Source organism: Pyrus communis, chromosome 15, assembly GCF_041283825.1.
Source record: "Pyrus communis isolate YQ-2024b chromosome 15, ASM4128382v1, whole genome shotgun sequence".
Taxonomy (NCBI): domain Eukaryota; kingdom Viridiplantae; phylum Streptophyta; class Magnoliopsida; order Rosales; family Rosaceae; genus Pyrus; species Pyrus communis.
In genome coordinates, this window is record NC_142579.1 from 30,902,501 (window position 1) to 30,922,500 (window position 20,000).

Here is a 20,000-nt window from a genome sequence, read left to right on the forward strand (position 1 = left end):
CATAAAAAAATTCGTTCATCTATTTTTATATAGTTTGATAAATAAACCATCCTAATTTTAATTGATTTTTTTAAAATCAACTTATATAGAGTAATTTATAATATAAATGATTCTAATTCTAAGCATGGATAATTATGAATCGGCAACGATTAGTCCATCGTTCAAGACTAACAATGGGCACCGATGTCCATCAATGACTGTCCCAGAAAAGGTTGGGACCATAAACGTTCCCCATCCATCTGCATTTGCAAACCCATTCGGGTAAACCCGAAACCTTTCGATCTTCTAAGCCACCAGCCAAATTAGGGTGTTTGTTTCAGCTCTCGGAGCTTATCCCCCTTCCCTCTGATCTCTCTCAATTGTAAATTCGAATTCATCGGAAACAAACAATCTAAAAAATTACATTACTTTTCAAATTTTCCCACACAAAAATCCTCAATTTTTTTGCGTCATTGGGTATTAGGGTTCGAGCTGCTGTGAAGCTACCGATTTTGTGCTCCAATGGACGACACAGTAGACGACCCTAGGTACCATCCGAAATCCTACTCTGCAAGCCACCATAACTCCTCTGGTCGCCGTAAAATCCACACCCGAAACACCCAATATGCTCGTCCGGTTCCTAATCGATACGCGGTGGAAGACGACTACGAATTGGACGAGTTGGACGAAGGAAATGGCCGGGAAGACCAATACAATGACGAAGAAGACAAGCACAGGCATGGGTTTAATCGGAATTTTGACGCGGAGGAAGATTTTGAGAGGTTTCCAAAGAAGAGGAAGGCGAAGAATTTGGAATCAAGGTACGAGTTTGCACCTCGGGTGAGGCCGAACTGGGAACCGGGTTTTCGGGCTGAAGAGGAGTGGACGGAGCACTCGGTGTTTATGCTGCTGGAGGTTTGGGGTGATAGGTTTCTTCAGCTGGGGAGGAAGAGTTTGAGGTCTGATGATTGGCATGAGGTAGCATACAAAGTCTCAGAAGCGTCGAAGATTGAGAGGACCGACGGGCAATGTAAGTCGATGTTGGATATGCTTAAGAGGAAGTATAAGAAAGAGAAGGAGAAAATGGAAGAAATGGGGTTGAACTCTAGCAAATGGGCTTACTTTAAGAAGATGGAGATGTTAATGGCATCGTCGTCGAGGCAGGAATTTGGGCTTGCTTGTGGGATTGATTCTGGGGAGTATGTGTTTATGAACACGAGGGTTTATTTGGAGCGGTCGAATGGGTTTGATGAGATGAGGGATAGTCCTGGTGAGTCAGAGACAGATGATGATGAGAATGGGAATGATGATTTCGATGTGTTTCCACCAAGAATGGCAGGGATGCATGGAGGGGACGGGGATGAAGGGTCTTCGTATAGAGTGTTGGCGGATTCAATTCACAAGTTTGGGGAGATTTATGAGAAGATTGAGAGTAGTAAGAGGCAGCAGATGAGGGAATTGGAGAAGATGAGGAAAAATTTCAACAAGGAGTTGGAGTTGCAGAAGAAGCAGATTCTAGAGAGGGCGCAGGTGGAAATTGCGAAAATTCAGGAGGCAGATGACGATGATGAGACAGATGTTTCTGTTGAGGATCTCAGTGAATGATGCAGGTGAGGGTGTGTGGTATCTGTCTTTTGCTTCAACTTAGTTGGCAACTGAATTGGTTGCTACAATTATTCTCTAGATATAATTTTTGTGAGATTATTGTTTCATGATATGCTAAGTTTGCTCTGATTGTATAATTTTGTGCCTCTAACATTGTGATGCTTGCTTCAAAGAATTAACGGATTGGTTTTATTCCTCTGTTAAGTTATGTGAGTATATGTTTCATGGCATTTTCTCCGTTCGTTGAGTAGCTCTGTTTTGGAAAGAATTTGATTTACTTTGGCCCCTTTTTTTTTAATTACTAATGTTAGTATCAAAAACATTAAAGACATGATTTAGTATCAAAAACATTAAAGACATGATCCTAATGTTCTGCCTTTGAAACCCAAAATCCCACAAACAATGGCTTTTGTGGTTATGCAGGGGCTCATGCATTGTGTTCTATGGTTTCAGTTATGTTTGAGATGCGTTATTTTTTTGTATTTAAAGAGAAAATTGTTGGTGACCGCCATTAGAATTGATTTAAGAAGAAAAGAAATATTGATTTGGTAAATACTAAATGAAGAACATACATGGATACAAGGGCAAGATACAACTTTGTTGTGTTCATGAGCCTTTAGACTGTCAAACATTAGAACTTGCTAGCCTCATGTTTTAGCGGATGATCCAAAATGCAGGCTCGTTTGAAAGTGCTTTTAAAATGACTGAAACCGCTTTTGGTGAAAGTGTTTTTGGGTTCCAAAAGCACTTGAAGTTCTTGCAGGAAGCACCTCAAGTGCCTTTTCAGGATTCACTTGCATTATTTTACTAGGATTGGTTTCAAAAGCACTTTCAATCATTTTGAAAACGCTTCCAAATGAGCCATACACTTGTATCAGTCCTATGTGTGCTTCAGAACAAGATGTTAACATACTCTTCAAGGTTGAATGTTATCTTGAGATTTAGGAAAGCATCTTCTTCTTGTTAATGAAATTTCTGAATTTGTCCTAATTTCTTGTCTCAGGACATAGTATGATCGAGAAGGACGGGGACATCTAATCGCTGTTCTCAACTGTTTTGGGGATTAACTTGCAAGACATTCATCTCTAATCTGTTGCTCTATCATCTCCTGTTATCCTTCAGTTTTATCAAATTATTTTTATTTTTGAACATGTCACAAAATCGATTAAAATTTTTATATCTAAAATTTTCTGTGAAGACTCATAAATATTTTCTATTGACTTTTTTAAGTGAAAAATAAGAAAAATCCATATTTATTACAAACTTTCTTCTGGAAACAGCTCGTCCTTGATTGAAGGAGCAATCCATTGTATCTGAATATGTGTTATCTCCCAAAGATCATCACCCTCCTTCTGCACTAATATCTCCTTCGCCTTCATCTCCGTAATCATCTTTCTCAACAACTCCGGCACAATTTCCGGCAGTTTTGATTCGCCATATGCTCCCAAATCCGCCTTCATACATGTGTCCATCCTTCTCAACAATCCCAACCAAAATGTCCAAAAGCTGCTGCATTGGGAAATCAGTATCAGAAACTGCAAGTACACGTCTGTTAGGAGCTCCAATGCAGTCTTCAAGGTCCCTTCCATGCCTCTCATCTCCGTCTGTGCGTTCTCTCTTTGCAAGTACTCCAGCATCTTTTCGTGCAGATCATCCACCATCGCAAAGATAACGAGGTTCAAACAGTTGGTACAGTTGGTTGGTGTGAATTCTAGTTCCTCAGCAAGTTTGAAACTTTTTTAAACTGACAAGACTGCATGGTTTCTTATTTCTTCTCGCCGAGCTAGGCTGATCTTTTGAAATGCCTCCCCTAGCTTGACAAACAAATTCACGGCAAAGTTGTTAGAGCCGAAACCTTTTGAGTCTTCTAAGGAGGAGTTACTCGTGTTGCTCGCGATGCTGTAATTGTTCCCAGGATCTGAGTACTGATTTCTGTACCATTGGATCAACAAGTTTACAGAATCTGCTAACAGGTCAAGTATCTTCAAGTTCTTCTCCGACGGGCTGTTTTTTAGAGCAATAAAACCAAGGGCACAGTCGATGCAGTAAGCGTAATTTGTCTGCAATACATGGGTTCCATCAGACATCATCATCATCAGAGTCTCAACTCCCTGCTAATAGGTGTCAGGGTGTCGCCTGGAGACTGATAATAAGTGGAGAACTGACTTCCATCCGAGTTGGGTTTACAAATTGGCAGGGTACTCAACGAGAATCTTGTTTACGGATTGTGTAATGGACTCACTGCAGTTGTCGAGAATTTCTTTTTCCAGCTTCCACATTAGATTTATCGACTTGAAAATGAGCTCCTCAGGGATTCTGTCAGGTCGGTACCAAGGAGCTTGAGACAGACCTTGAAGAGGCCTACAATGGCTTTTTGGGAAAATGGGATTGGGGAGAACATGGGAAACTGAGCAACCGCCAGCAGATAATCATGAAAACTCAACCAAAATGCTTGGAACCTATGGACGTTGGCCAAAGAGATGGCAACTATCAAATCCCAGCAGAACCCAACGGTCTCTTCTTCTTCAACGGGTGTGCTAAACTTCTGCCCTTTCCCTGCAGCTGCATATATTAGTGAACGCCCGAGGTTGAGCAAAGAGTCCTTGGGAAAGTTTGAACTAGTGCTGAAGATGTCCCCAATTCGGCATTGTTTGATAACCTTCAGGTTCTGTTCAAATTCACTCATGCCAAGAGATGCAGCATCTTCCGGACTCTAGTGATAGAAGATGTGAGAATTGACTAATCATGCCAGAAGCTTGTCATCCTCCAAATTTGGGATCGTGAGCAGGAAAGATTATACCCGATTCAGATGTTGGTTAAGCATCAGATGAGGTGGAAGCAGCATCAAACTCAAGGACATTTTGGGGAAGTAGGTTAACCCTCTTGCGTTTTAGCAAACAGTCCACAATGTTCCTCCAACCCCCTCTGATCGACTCTCCAAAGTTGTTTGCGATGGTGAAAATAGCTAGTGTAGCCATTCTTGGCATCAAATCTTTGTTAAAAACAAAGAGTGTTTCTTCCGCAGAGGCGTAAGGATTAAGCAGCGTGGTGAATCTCGAGAAGGTGGCAATGAGCTCATCGAGTGTGTCCTCCAGTCGGTACTGCGCTATCCTGGCTACCAAGAATAATCCTTCAATGCATTCATGGAGCAACTCCTCTTCTTCAGCTTGCTCGAAAAATGCAGAAATAGCTGTGACTGAAGGGCCAGCAATGCAAGCAAACATGTCTCTGCCTAGCCGACAATCAAAATCACATAGAATGAAAGGCTGCACAGTTTTGGAACGGTTCATCAACTCAATCCATCTGCTCGGGTTCATTAGTACTGTCATACCAGATTGACCAAAAAGTGTGATTGCATTGTTCGATATGGATTGGAAAAGCTCGCACAGATACTCTCTAGGAAGATCCTTCCCTCCATTGATTGCCCTATTATTCCTGATGAACTCTTCTTCCGTCATCTTCTTCTTCACTTGCGGATTGTGCTGATCAGTATTGAGCATAATGAGAGAGTAGCAAAGAATGAATACAGTGTCTTTGTTCACGAAAAGATCTGCAGACTGCTGCTCAAAAAAACTCTCTGAAAACGCTTCGAGAATCCTCTGAATCTTCTGGGACTCTCCTGGCAAACGGAAAGTCTCCAGATAAGTTCGGAGAGCACTGTCGAGATTCATGCCTGAAAATCCAAAGGCTCCGGTGAATTCTTTAAGTACTTTGATGTGAAACTCGTCGGGATCACCAAGATAATCGTCTATCATCATCTTGTCAAGCCCAGGGGTGTAACGAAAGAAATAAGCCGAAGTCTTTGGATCCGGAGGGTCAGAGACTAAGTTGGAAAGCTTCAAGTATTCCATTCCCTTCTCGCGATTAAAATGGTGTCCAGCAATCAATGCTTTTCTCTTCTGCGCTTTCTTCAGCCTTACAAATTGCACCCAAACTTCTGAATCATCTCTCTGTTTGTCTTCCCAAAACAGCGTATACTCTGTGATCTCAATCGGGTAGGTTCCGGAAGGGCTTGTATCATTTTCTCTATCAATACTATCTGCAATGTTGTGGATCATGATAACTAACCATTCAAAGGCTTGTATCTGTAAAGTTTTCAAAGGGCTTGCGACCAGAAAAGACTGCTTGCAAAGCAACATCCCAATCTCCTCAAACGCATTATGGCAAAGCGGATCACAGTCGTAGTTCACATAGACCTCTACGACGAACGTCAGTTGTCTGCAGAAATTTATAATCCCTTGCAACCTCTTGAAGTTGGATTGACACTCTGGGAGCTGAAACTCGAAACAGCACAAACGTGAAGAATGCTTCTAATTGAAGCCGAATGAATCTGCAAAAACAAAGCAAGGAATTCTCAAAATCGAAATGTGTTTAATTCGGACATCTCGAAATGAACCCGAAAACCTCACCTCTGAAGAAAGTGATACATGTTCAAAACCGTACTGCAAATCATGGAAAAAACAAGCGGGCTTGAACTCGTGCCGGAGTGAACCAAATGGTGAAAGAGATCATCTTTCATCATCCTCAACAACTTCGAATGAGACCCGATTTCATCCCCGCTCAACTCGATCGCGGAGTTGATCAGAACAAGAGCGAAAAGCTGCACATCCTCACCCCTGATCCGTCTCAACCACCTGAACCACGTTCAACAAAGAACACAAGAAGTGAAAAATATCAACCGCGCACCGGATCCCATACCCTGAATCCAAATTCCCATCGTCCGCATCGGCGTCTACGGTGTCAGTACTCGCCGAGCCGTCCTCATCTTGGAAATCGATTTCTGGCAACCGCGAAAATTTGATCTGGATCAGCTCGTGCATTGTGTACCTCGCACTTCGCATGAGCAAGTCTCCTCTGTTCGCCGATTGCTGAACACCCTGAAAACAGGTGTTCACGATTGTGCATGATCGGAGAGCAGAACCAAAGCACGGTGGTTCATGGTTCCGGTCAGGATTTGGAGGATGTTCATCATCACGGCGTCCTCGTTAACAGAGTCAGTTCTTTCAAGCCAGCACGTGGAGATGGAGGTGACCACGGTGTTAATAGCTTCTTTCGCCCCCGGAGTCTTCTCGTCGAAGACTCCGAGCTTGAGAATCTTCAGCGTGGCGGAGAGGGCGATGCGGGTGGCGGAGGCGTGGACGTGGTCGCTTTGGATGACATCTAGGAAGGGGGAGAGGTAGATGGAGGGCTCTATTGTGCGCCATTCCTGCTGGGGGTTGAGGATTAGGGCGCGGAAGGATTTTAGAGATTGGAGAAAGGAAGGGTCGATGATGTCCTCCGGGGGGGCGAAGCAGTGGGAGGTTGGGTCCAGGGGACGGCAGACGACGGCGAGGATGGCATCAACTTCGGTGTTTAGCATGCTCGACAATCCCAGCTCTTTCCTCTTGAGCTTTGTTTGCTTGTTCCGGCTCGATTTGCCTTTTTCATCACCGATCGGATCTTTCTCCATGCATGGCAGTCTCAGGGGAGGAAGGGAGAGAAGTTCGAACAAATTTCAAAAAACAGTTAAGTTAGTTGTGTGGTTCTAGTGCTGTGGAAGGACCATTTTGGGTTTTTCTGGTGTCAACTATCGACAGTGTTACTGAAAATGCAAGAGTGAGATAGGAGGGTGGTTTTGTCATTTGACAAAGTTATACAAAACCCGAATTACCCGGGAAACTTGATGTTTAGTTTTTAGTTAATTTGTATGGTTAAAGGAATTTTATAAGGGGTGTGCTATCCACATCCTATTTTACTTCTCACACATCCCTTGATAATTTATGTCTGTTGGTCTTTAATTCATCCAATCCGATGACCGAAAATTAAAAAGGTGTGTAAAAAGTAAAATAATATATGTGAATATCACACCCCTTTTGATAATTGATGATTTCCACCGCAATTATCTCCTCCTTTTCTTCCTTTCCGTTAAGGGGAAACATTTCCGGATGCAGTTTAGTAAAATACGAAGTTACAACAGTCAGAGAGGCATCAAAACTCAAAGTTTTCACGCTGCTATCTATAGAAATCTCGTGCCCTTTGTCAGTTGCCCGATCGATACGAGCTCTTAAGTTCGTGCTGCAAACAAAACAGCACATCAAAACAATCTTCGTCATTGTAATTACCGGTCAGCGTGGCAGCTAGCAGGGTCTTCAGCCAGCTCTCGTGGAGAGTAGAAAACTCTGATCTCTGTTCGCTGGTCTTGAAACTTTGTCCAATGGATTTCTTCATTACTTGGCCGGCCCTTGAAGCAGCTTCGACCACCTGCTCTGGGATCCCAGCCATCATTGCTACTTGCAGTCCGTAACTCTCTGGGCATGCCCCATTGGTAAGGCGATAGAGAAATACCAGCTCTTGGTCACTTTTCGAAGGGCATGCAGATTTTGACTTGAAAGAACATGCCATGTGTTGTAATGTAACGTGTGGATGAGAAGCGAATTCCTTGGTTAGCGGGTGATAGTGAGTCGCAAACAATAATCTGCAGTTAATCTTCTCGACAAGATGACGAAAGACCTGACCAACAACAAAAAACATAGTAATGAATCTAGTGATACATAGCTATGGCATAATTATCAATAATATGATGGCCTTGTAGTAAAGAGCAAAGTAATCTTACAGCATATGCAATTGCGTATCCATCAAAAGTGCTCGTTCCACGACCCAATTCATCAAGAATAACCAAAGAATCTTGAGTGGCATGTTGAAGAACTGATGCTGTTTCTGTGCATTCCACAAAGAACGTACCTACAAAAGAAATTGAGAACACTTCCATGGTCAGATTTTGCAATTTAAGATCATCACAAAATTGTCTTTTTCGGAGGTGATTCAGAATACGAAGAATAAAAGTAAAGGAAACGAGACTGTTGGTCTGCTAAAAAAGGCTTACTCTCGCCAGTCATGATACGATCAGTGGCACCAAGCCGTGTGAAGATGACATCTACAAGTGAGAGAACACATGTCTCACAAGGCACGTAACAACCCAGCTGCAAGACATCAGTGAATCAAATGACTAAACATCAAAACATCTAATGGTCTTCACTGACCAACTTCTGGGTTTAAATTACAGAAGAAATCACTCAAGGCAAAAAGAAGAACCTGGGCTAGTATAACAGCAAGACATGTGGCGCGAAGAATAGTTGATTTTCCACCCATATTTGGCCCAGTCAGTAGTAAAGTGCGTGGATGATGGCCATCTGTACCCTCGCCTAGGACCATGTCATTTGGGACAGGCAGTCCTCCATTTTCCCCAAGAGCAAATGGATGCCATAGTCCTTTAGTAGCAAGTGTAGGACTTTGGTTCTCTCCATTCAAAGTCATATCTTCTGATTGAGGCAAAATAACAGGTCTGGACATGGTCCCAGATGGGAAACTTGCAGTAACTGCAAAAGATCTTAGTATATCAATACAGTTGATTGCATGTATGGCATCAGACCATTCTTTTACTTTCTCGATAAATAGCTCAATCAGGATGGAGAGTGTTTCGGCATGTGAATCAGTTGCCTCGTGATTCTGGCACCAAATTCAATGTCAGTATACTTCACAGAGGTTTAACTCTTGAAACTAAAATCAGAATCTTAGTCATGCAAAAAAAATTCATACAATATGCAGTACTAGTTTAATGATTATCCTGATATAGAGCAGTCCAAGAAAAGTCAAAAAGATAATACTGAAAGAAACTGAAGATTTATTGCACTTTTTAAACCATAAAAAAGGGACAACCAGAGAGAGAGAAAGAGAATTATTTAACAAAAGTTGTCACCACAAATAATCAATTAGCAAGGCTCCTGCTTGCACACTAACGGAAGAACTTCATTTGTCGTTGCTAGGACTAAAAACAAGAAGTCTCTAGTTGTATGCTTCTCGGAAATCCAATAATAGAACACAATCGAGGAAATGAGATCTATGAAAGAGCAGAGTATTGACTATCCACGGAAATATATTACACTCGCTCACAGGAGTGTTCTACATAAACTAATTAACACCAAAGAAGAGAAATGGACACTTCTAATAGAGCAAGGTATGAGAATTGAAAAACGTATACCTGGTAATTTGGGAATTCACTATCTACAGCAGCTTCAAATTGGGTAAGATGTTGGTCAAGCCCATCACTGCCACTCAGACTTGGAACTTTAAATACTTTTGATAATCGTTCAATGATATGCCCTTCATTCTGTAATAGCTTTAACAAATCCAATCCAGATCTCAGGCCCTTAACAAGAGTCCCAAACACTTTCACCTGTACAACATTAAAAGTTCGTGTTCCGTGTTATCTTTTCTTACCATACATTCATGGTTAAGGAGAATGGGTTGATAAAATCAATGGAATCTATTCTCTGAACACTCAAATTTGAACAGCAAAACATTTGCCATATTTTAAAAAGTTTCAATATAACTTCCATATTAAAGTAGAAAATGCTTACTCTCTGTTTCAATACTTTTTTGCCAAACAACGGGAGTAGGAGAGAAGCTGAGGACTGAACACTTGCCCTAATCCGTCCGAGTAACCTTTCTAGGTCTGGAATCTTGCGAAGATATTGAGCAATAAGTGGTATCATTTCTGGATGTACCAGTAGATCTTCAACTACATCAAGCCTATTATTAATGGCTTCAACAGATTTCAGAGGATGGCAGAGCCACTTCCTCAAAAGCCGCTTACCGGATGATGTTACACAGTTATCAAGATATGCGTACAGTGTACCTGGTAAAAGATACCAAAAAGCACAATAAAAAAATGGACTCACTCAGTATTCTGGTTGAATTCAAGGAAAGGAGAACACTTGCCTGATGGACCACCATCAGCATTATTACTGAAAATTTCCAGATTTACCAGTGTCTGTCCATCCATTTTGAGGCAACCCCTATAAACTTGGTAAGGTAATATATCTCCATTTCGTAAAGCATCATCTAACTGCATAAGAAATGGAACGCATCAGTTACTTTATGGCAGACATATATTCACTGCATAATTATTTTTCGTTTTTGAAAGACATTTAAGTGAGCTTACCATCAACCTGGATAGATGGCCAATAAGAACGCCAAGTGCAGATAAAGTGATTTCATGGTGTATCTCACTGTCAAGTCCATGATTCCATGAATTAGAAGACCCTTTGAAGTACCCTTTCAACTGAATTACATTTCTAACTTCAGAAGCATCCAAAAAATCAGTGAGTGACTGCACTGGAGTCAGTTGCAGTGCAGCAGAACCTGCATGATAAACAGAAACGCAGTCAGAATCACCTACACCACTCACACACACACATGCTCTCTCTATCTCGATCACTTAGATTTGTTTTCAATTGGGAAAAAGAAAAGGATATCTCGAACCTGTTGAGTACTTTTTTAAGGCTTTTTGAGCTTCTCTTGACAGCCCTGCGTAGATTTGAGGTTGTATGTTTCAAGTGATGAAATGATTTTCATGCATTAATATTGAAATCTGCCAAATATGTAGGCAGAAAGGGCAGAGCAAGAATATTTACCTCTACTTTCATATATAACTTCTTTAGGTGACACCTAAATCAAACACCATCAACAAAATTAGAATATCAGTTTTCAAGCCTTTGAAACTACTTCACTAAAGATACTACACAATGAAAAGAATACAAGAACATACTTGCATCAATAAAGCCCCCAAAGCAGCACAGGAGGCATCGTCACTTATGGCACCAATCCAGAACTTTAAAGCAGCACAATCAACAAAAGCAAATCCATATACAACTGAACCATTATGCACCTCAGAGCTCACCTGAACACACCAAACCAGGGAAGTGCATTTTAAATTCTATAATGCATAAAACACTTCTCTAGTAGCAAAAATATAGGAACTTGTAGAAAAAATGAAAATACTTCAAGCACATATACAAGGAAAAACATCGGAAGATGCTATGTGGCCAACTACTACATATGATATAAAGAAACTGCGAAAAATATGTCAGCTTTAAAATGGCCAGAATGATCTTAACAAAATAAGAATCTGTTTTGGTGCTTCCTTCTAACAACTCTGAGTTCACCTAAAAAAACAACTCCGAGTTGAATAACCATTGTGTTCATGGGTCTCTCAATTGGACCATATAACAAGGAAATTTCTGTGATCCGTAATGCTAGTAACATCACTTAGGACAAGGATTGTGAGGTATCAAACAGATTGCAAAAAACTTATGTAGCATGCACATTCAAAAATTTGAGATCAGGACGCTACAAACCTCTTTTAATGCAAGAAGATGAACAGCATCAGGCCCAATATTTCCGTCAGTTGTGGTTGATGGTGTGACTACCTGAACCAGCTTTCTCGGAATGACCTGTAAGACAGGGATTAAAAGTCAGACTGTGCAAGTACAAGGTCACCTAAACAATCACAAAGTGTAGAACTAACAATAATCTTTAAATCTTAGATTAACACGGCCAACTTACAGCTTTGGCACCTCTGGCTTTTGCTTGATCAGAAGTCTCCAGCTGCTCTATCCTTCCAACTTTATAGCTTCACAGAAGATGTAACAGATAACAAGTCAACTATGCTGTAGCAATGTAGGAAATGGGACAATTGCATATGACCACCTAGGATGATGTGATCAAAGGCATCGTCCAACAAATAAATGCAGATGATAATCAAATCATTGTAAGACTAGTCAATCACATACCCACGCACAACCAGCTTTTCGATAGCATCATCAATCCCACTTTCAGAGATACCAACCTACATCATATGGGTGGAAATACTTGGGTCAACATATAGACATATAGTTCTAAAAGGATGATCAGAATAAGTAATGTGAATCAAACGATTTAGTGCATCAAGTCACCTGACGACATTTCCCTACACCACTTAAGGTCATTTTCCAATCAAGCTCCTTATGGCCAATTTCAGCATCTAGTTCATAAAGCTCATAAAATTTTCCCTGAGGTTGATCACAAGCCATGAGATTAGGTAATGCAGTTCGAAAAACAAGGATTTAAACTTCGAAATCTGAATTGGATGAATAGAAATCACCCCAAAAGTCCTAGTACAACAAACTACACTTTCACAAACAATTACAAATTATATTAACTATTAGCAAATAAGCAGTTGTAACTAACCACTTTGAAGAAAAGAACAACATCCATATATTGACACTTGACATCCCAATATTGTCTTTGCGATGCTGACATCTTCTTCAAAGCATCAGGTGGTATATACAGTGTTGTTTTGTCATAGAGAGGATCATCAGGCCGCCTTCTATTTCCATCTCTGATTCGGGATGGGTCAAGCCACTCAAACTTGCTAGCCATGTCAGATGCTTCTCCATTACTCTTGTCCAAGGCTACTGCTGGCTCCTGAAGAAGTTTCACTCTTTTGCTAGAATTTTGCAACGGACCATTTAACTTATCCCCAAACTTCGGAATATCATCTTGAATCCGTTTCATTCGGGGAACCAGACGCTGTGCCCCAGGCGTTTCTGGCCCAACAATGTCACTATCAATATGCACAACAGAAGCTTCACCAGTTCTCATTGGAATTGGTAACATTTTTGTTAAATAGAAAATGTTGAGATGCCACTGCTTGTTCACACAATCCTTGAGGCTCGGTAAACTTACCAGACTCTGTACAACCGTTAGAGGAACCAGCATTTGATTGCTTCCTACAAAAAATCAAATTAAATTTATAAATTGATTGCAGAACTTGAACAGAAATTCAAACCCTAAACCCTAAGTTTATCCATAAATATATGTTAAAATTTTATAAAAATAATTAATATTATTGCGTATCATCGACCTTCATTAACCAAAATAATAATTAATAAATAATACCTCTGGCTCTGAGGAGCTTTTTGCGTATCATCGACCTTCATAAATTTAAGCATGATACGGCCAAATGGAGACGACTCTTTCAGGCTCTCCACATTCACAGGCAAAATCTGACGTGGAGCCTTCTCCGGCGGAGTGTCAGTTCCGGTAACTTCAAGAGCCACCGTAGTATGCTTAGAAACGGAGGTCTTTTGTTCCTGCTGCGTCACCGGAAGCTGAGAAGCTCGGCGGCCGTTTGGTGCAGTTGCGGCGTCGGAGCTCTGCTTTTCGGGCGAGGGTTTCTTGAAGAAGGAGAGGATCGACTGCTGGCGTTGCATTTTTCCGATTCGCAGAGAGAGAATGCTGATTGCTGAGCGCGAATGTGGAACTGGAATTTATACCGAAATGTAGAATTGGCGCCACATATTGGGAGTGAAGTTAAATTGCGCGGGTGATTTTTGACCTAGGTGACACTTTACCTTCTGGCAAATATGCCCTCATCTGCAAAAACAACCAATTCGCAGCTCGCCACTTTCAAGACAACGGACATGGGGGCCAATTCATGAATAAAACTAGGGTAAAGAACAAAACATTATCTCACTACTGGTGTCACTACACTTTCATAATTCATCTTTTAAAATTGACAATGTCATATCTCATCTTACGAATTTGTGTCAATGTTATACTTTCCGTTAGCCTGCTGTTAATTTGTCAATTAAATCCTGACATGGCTTAATCTAGACCTCACTTTCTATTAAAAAATAAAAAAAAATATTAAAAAAAAACTATAAAAAATCATTTAATATTTTTAAATATTAAAATAATAAAGAAAAGTTAAAAAATAAAAAATAAAAAATAAACAAAAATCAAAACCTTTCGTCCCTTCCATCCCCTCCCCCATTCTCTCTTTCCCCATCTTCATCTTCTTCCCTTTTTTTTTTTAGAGAACAATTGTGGCATTATTAATATAATGGTAATGTAAGTTCAACCCGGACCCTACAAACTCACCAGAAACGTACATATGAATTCATCCTGCATTCAGACGTTAGTGAGTCTAATGGTACATTCATAATCCTTTGCACACGATTTTAGAATGCAAATTTGCCGCATAAATCCGAATTCAATTGCGTATATACACCAAAACCTCTCACTCTCAAAATGGACTCGACAAGTGTGACAGCAGTGATTAGAGCATACACAGATTCTATCAGGTTGCCAACGTCCTTCCTTCTGAATAGAAAGCCGATGCCGAAATGATACAAAGGAACCTTTGCTTACTGAGAAAAAGGATATATAGAAGTTGTTTTTATGCTCCAATCAATTCGGCTACCTCAATGCATCAACCATTATGCAATCGTGTTTCTTACGCCGACATTTGTGATGGGACTTTTGATCCACGAATGTATTATCCCCTACTGTCTCCATCATAGAATCAGCATCTCCAAATTGATCGCCCCAAAACAATACATGAGTATCCTCCTCCTCTTCATCAAACTCATTGCCATAGCCGAACTCCGCGTCCCCGCAATAACCCGATTCACTGCTGTACCCGGACTCATTCCCCTGAGCATCAAAACCCCTAGTGTGACCAAACTCAACACCCACATTCTCTTTCTTTCCACTACCCCCACCTCCATCTCTTTCCTTCCTCGATTTCCTCGCCTCACTCACATCTTACGCCCAATTCGCATCCCCATTCCCAAACAGCTCCCCACTCGAGTATGTCCCCAGCACTACCCGAAAATCTGAACATGTCCCATACGCCGCCGAAGCCCCAACCGAGCAGTACTTATGGGTCCCACTTTGCTCACTACTCATCCCGAAAACTGACATCGACCCACAACGCCGTCGCTTCTTCGCGATGAATTGGAAGCTCCCGTTCCTAGTACGGTGTCCGTCGGAGATCGTCCTGTCGTCGTCGACCAAGGTAAGCCGGGACATGTTGATGGCATCGATAGAAAAAAAAAGTCGTCCTGTTGGAGAGGCAAAGGTGTTTGGTGTGGACGAGGAGGCCATTGGATTTGCGATCGGCAAAGTCTAGGGTTTTGAAGGTGGGCGTGGAAGTCTGCTGCTGCTGCTGCAGATGGAAAGGTCTCCAGCCATGGAGCTGGAACACGCAGGAATCGACGGAGTGCCATGAATCCAGGGATTTGTGTGAGTTGTGCATAATCTTCAACCAACAAAAAAAATTTGAAAACCCATCAACCCCCAAACCCCCTGAAGAAAAAGAAGAAGAAGAAGAAAAAACAAAACCCCAACCCAATTCCCCCCCCCCCCAAAAACAAATACAACCCCTTGCGACCCAGAAAGAAAAAAAAAGGAGGAGGAAGAAGAAGGAAAAAAAAAAAAAAACCCAGATCCTATTCGCCAGGGCGATTCCGCGAGGGATGGGTGCGAGGTTGGGTAGGTGCGGAGAGTGGATGTGAAGGGAAGACGAACTGGGATTTTGTTTTATTTTTTATTTTTTTTTGGGTTGCAGGTAGGGGCTCGGGTGGGGGAGAACGGGGGTTAGGGGGGATGGGGGAGAATAAAGAAGGACGCGCGGGGGGGGGGGGGGGGGGAGAGAGAGGGATGAAGTTTTGTTTTTTTTTTTCCTTCTTCTTTTGTTTTCTGGGTTGCAATAGGTAGATGGGGGAGGGAAAGGGACGAAAGGTTTTGTTTTGTTTTGTTTTTTTTACTTTTCTTTATTATTTTAATATTTAAAAATATTAAATGATTTTTTTTTAGTTTTTAATAATATTTTATTAAAATTTTTAATAGAAAGTGGGCTCTGAATCAAGTCACGTCAACATTTAACTGAGAAATTCATGCCAAGCTAATGGAATGTATAACATTGACACAAATTCGTAAGATGAGGACATTGTCAATTTTAAAAAATGAGGTATGAAAGTGTCGTGACACTAATAGTTGAGGTGTTTTTTGTACTTTACCCATAAAACTAATATATAAAGTTGGTTTTACCCCTATATATTACAAACATGCAAGGGCATTATAGGAGTTTTGGCGTTTTTTATTGTGCTATATTTTGAACCGTTGAGGTTTACCATCCATTTTGAATTAGGGCTGGGCAAACGGGGCCTGGACCCGCGGGTAGGGGCGGGTCCGAGCGATTCGGGGCGGGTACGGGGCGGGTCCTGTTTTTAAAATCCTGAAACGGGGCGGGGCGGGGCGGGTCCATGTCATTTGCGGGGCGAGACGGGTCTTAATTGCTGAGGAAACGGGTCCCCGACCCGAACCGTTTCCACCTTCCAAAAATTTGAGATTTAATCTGATCCGTTGGTTTAATCCGATCGCACTCAAGTAAGAGTCTCAGACTCTGTCTGCCAGACTCCCACAGTCGACACCCCACTCCCCAAATCTCCTCTCCTCTCTCGTCTCAGACCTCGCTCGAGCTCCCCATCTTCCCCCTCCCCCTCGTCCTCTTCCCCGGCGCCATCCTCCCCCTCCAGATCTTCGAGTTCCGCTACCGTATCATGATGCACTCCCTCCTCCAGACCGATCTCCGATTCGGGGTTATCTACAATGATGCCGTCTCCGGCACCGCCGACGTTGGCTGCGTCGGCGAGGTCGTCAAGCATGAGCGCCTCGTCGATGACCGGTTCTTCCTCATCTGCAAAGGCCAGGAGCAGTTCCGGGTCACTGACCTCGTCCGTACCAAACCTTACCTGGTGGCGGAAGTCCAATGGCTCGAAGACCGGCCGTCGAACGACGGCGATGAGGACCTGGAGGCGTTGGCCAGCGAGGTCGAGTCGTATATGAAGGATGTGATTCGGTTGTCAAATCGTTTGGGCGGGAAGCCGGAGAAGGATGTGCAGGACCTGCGACAGAACCTGTTTCCGACGCCGTTTTCGTTTTTCGTTGGGAGCACTTTCGAAGGGCACCGAGAGAGCAGCAGGCGCTGCTGGAACTGGAGGACACGGCGGCGCGGTTGAACTGGAGGTAAACCTCTTTGTATCCCTTTCCCCTGCCTCTAATTCCTGGAGGACTCTAAATGTTGATTTTTCCAATACTGTTTATTGGTTTTGAATTTTATGGATCTGCTTATAGATTGTAGATTTTAAGTTGTTTGGTATTTAAATTTGCAGAAATTTAAGAGTATTTGATTACCATAGTTTATTGGTTTCGAGTATTTGAAGAGAGGCAATCTGTGCAGTTTTTGTGCAGATTGCAATCTGCAATCCGTACAAATTTTTTTTTTTTTCAAACAACCAAAAAAAAAAAAATAAAGGACCCGTGGACCCAGCTCGAACCGGCCCGTTTCAACCGGGCCGGGTAATGTCCGGTTCTTATATTAGAAAATGTAATCCCCGGCCCGCCCCGCCCCGTTCTCTTTGAACCTAGGTCCGGTCCGGTCCCTTCAAAATTGGGCCCGGCCCGGCCCTATTTTGAATGAGTAATTAGCTTCCAATTTTCTCAAATACTGTAATTATTATTTGACGGTAATTTATGAGAACATATGTATTTAATATAATCATTATTTGTATTAAATACATGCAAATATTATAATCAAATCTTAAATTGCAAACGGCTGTTTTGAGTTTTTGACATTGTGTGAATTTGCGACTTTATTAGGTTGATAGTAGTCAACTGTGAAAGACGTACTCCTTAAACCGTTAACCTTCCTTCATAGAACACACATTAAGGCCATGACGTGTAGTGATTTTCAAGACTCATTTTCTTCTTTTTGCATTTTTTTATGTTTTTATTTTTCTTTAGTTTATTAAATTCTATGACTAAAAATAACATAAGAGTGCAAAGGAAGAAAAGGAGAATGAAAATTATTTAGATTCGAGAAAAGTTGTAAATCAATTGAATGTCAAAACAACGGCTACCATTTAAAAAATTAAAACCTCGTAATTTTGGCAAACTCCAAATGTTGCTCATCCCACTTTCCATCACTATAAGTACTCGTTTAATTACAAAATCAGTTTTTTTTTGGCTAAAAAATAGAAATTAATTTATAAAAGTTACTTTTGTGAGCTTTCAAATTTTGGTCGGTATTGAAATAAATTTTTATCTTTATAAAAATTAAAATTGGTTTCCAAAGAAAATTTTAAAAGTTTTAAACAATAAAAACTACAAATAAAACGATTATCAAACGGTCATCTTCTTCAGTTTATTGTATCTTAATCCAAAACCTTCTTTTTCTCCGTAGTATTGAAAAACTCAATGCAAATTATCCTATTATTTGTAAATTAATTTTAAAAAGGAGCCATAAGTTTTACAACATTTTTTTTGCCAATAATTAGATGAGTTTTGTAAATTTTTTTAGGGAAGAACGGAGAAAGGTGTTGGGAACCCTCGCGCTACAAGAGTTCTTAGATTTTCACTATCACATTAGCCTGCCTTAAATTTTCAAATTTTTATTTTTTAAATTTTCAGCACATATTGAGCATTGAACTCCTCTCTCACACGACAAGCCGTTGAGACCTCAAACTCTTAAGGGTTGTGATTTTCACACACATTTAACTATTTTTTCCACACCCTTTCTTATTTTTTAATACTTAATTGGCATCCTACTATTTAATCCTCCATATATACCCTTCGTAATTTTTTATGGTAATTAATAAAAGATTAAATAGGGAGGGGTATTTATGAAAGATTAAATAGCAGAATACTAATTAAGTATTAAAAAATATAGAGGGGTGTGGGAAAAGTAGTTAAGGGTGTGTGAAAATTACAACCCAACTCTTAAATATAAGAATCTTCCAGCCAAGCACCAATGGTAGACAGCCACGTTTTCAAGCAAACCAGCATTACGCGGCGAAGGACAACCGGATAAGAAAATCCGGTTCCACATTAACCGCCCACGAATTTTCATTTTCCATGATAAAATATCTAAACAGAACCTTTGAGAACGTTCCAGAGTTTTACCCCGCTATAACTTGCGCACCAATCTTCACCGTCCTCATCATCTTTTCCACCAAAATCCATAACCTTTCTCTCTCTCTAGATATCCGACAAATCTCCGACGATGCCGAGCCGAAACCCAGGAGTTATAGTCCAGGACTGGGAGCCGGTGGTCCTCCAGAAGAAGCCAAAGTCCAGTGCCCTCCGCGACCCGAAGGCGGTGAACCAGGCGATCCGGTCGGGTGCGCCGGTCCAGACCATCAAGAAGTTCGACGCGGGATCAAACAAGAAGACGACACCGGTTGTCAGCGTGAAGAAGCTCGAGGAGGCGGCCGAGCCCGCGGCGCTGGACCGCGTCTCGACGGAGGTGCGACTGGCGATACAGAAGGCGCGGCTGGAGAAGAAGATGAGCCAGGCGGAACTTGCGAAGCGGATCAACGAGCGGCCTCAGGTGGTGCAGGAGTACGAGAACGGGAAGGCGGTTCCGAACCAGGCGGTGCTGGCGAAGATGGAGAGGGTTCTGGAAAAGAAGCTGAGGGGCAAAGTTGGGAAATAGAAAGTGTCCTGTGTTGAAGGTTAAAACGACGGCGTATTAGGGTTGTTCTGTGTCATGAACGTAGTGGTGGTGTTGTCAGTTGTGTCGGTGCGTGTGTGGGTCTGTTTTTGTTGTGTGATCAAAACTGTAAGGATGTACAAAGAGGCAAAGATATGTAGTAGGCTAAACTCGCCAATGGACTTCATGAAATTAATGGAATCTGATGTTTTCGTTGCGTTTTTTCTGAATACATCAATATTTTCATACTAAGGAGAATAAGGGGTTGGCTAAATCACAT

The 20,000-nt window shown here is 41.6% G+C and overlaps 3 protein-coding genes and 2 pseudogenes across 3 annotated transcripts; 2 read left to right on the plus strand and 3 right to left on the minus strand.

The window, feature by feature from the left end:
- Positions 1–138: 138 nt before the first annotated feature.
- LOC137734762 (trihelix transcription factor ENAP1) lies at positions 139–2,861 on the plus strand. The gene is made up of 2 exons (XM_068474048.2): positions 139–1,589; positions 2,588–2,861. The coding sequence occupies exon 1, from the start codon at positions 502–504 to the stop codon at positions 1,582–1,584; it is 1,083 nt and encodes a 360-aa protein (XP_068330149.1). The 5' UTR covers positions 139–501; the 3' UTR covers positions 1,585–1,589; positions 2,588–2,861.
- On the minus strand, positions 2,841–7,170 carry LOC137734771 (ARF guanine-nucleotide exchange factor GNL2-like; annotated as a pseudogene).
- A 235-nt stretch (positions 7,171–7,405) lies between these two features.
- On the minus strand, positions 7,406–13,806 carry MSH7 (MUTS homolog 7). Its single transcript, XM_068474036.2, is given in 18 exon segments — positions 7,406–8,073; positions 8,177–8,304; positions 8,447–8,543; positions 8,656–9,069; positions 9,602–9,796; positions 9,981–10,258; positions 10,342–10,468; positions 10,565–10,764; positions 10,885–10,929; positions 11,037–11,070; positions 11,171–11,302; positions 11,760–11,855; positions 11,968–12,034; positions 12,195–12,250; positions 12,357–12,452; positions 12,631–13,042; positions 13,044–13,172; positions 13,342–13,806. Coding segments are annotated over 18 exon segments (3,291 nt in total). The 5' UTR covers positions 13,656–13,806; the 3' UTR covers positions 7,406–7,602.
- Positions 13,807–14,643: 837 nt separating this feature from the next.
- Positions 14,644–15,484, minus strand: LOC137745935 (uncharacterized; annotated as a pseudogene).
- A 3,631-nt stretch (positions 15,485–19,115) lies between these two features.
- Positions 19,116–19,937, plus strand: LOC137719935 (multiprotein-bridging factor 1c). The gene has a single exon (XM_068458917.2). The coding sequence runs from the start codon at positions 19,292–19,294 to the stop codon at positions 19,721–19,723; it is 432 nt and encodes a 143-aa protein (XP_068315018.1). The 5' UTR covers positions 19,116–19,291; the 3' UTR covers positions 19,724–19,937.
- Positions 19,938–20,000: the final 63 nt, after the last annotated feature.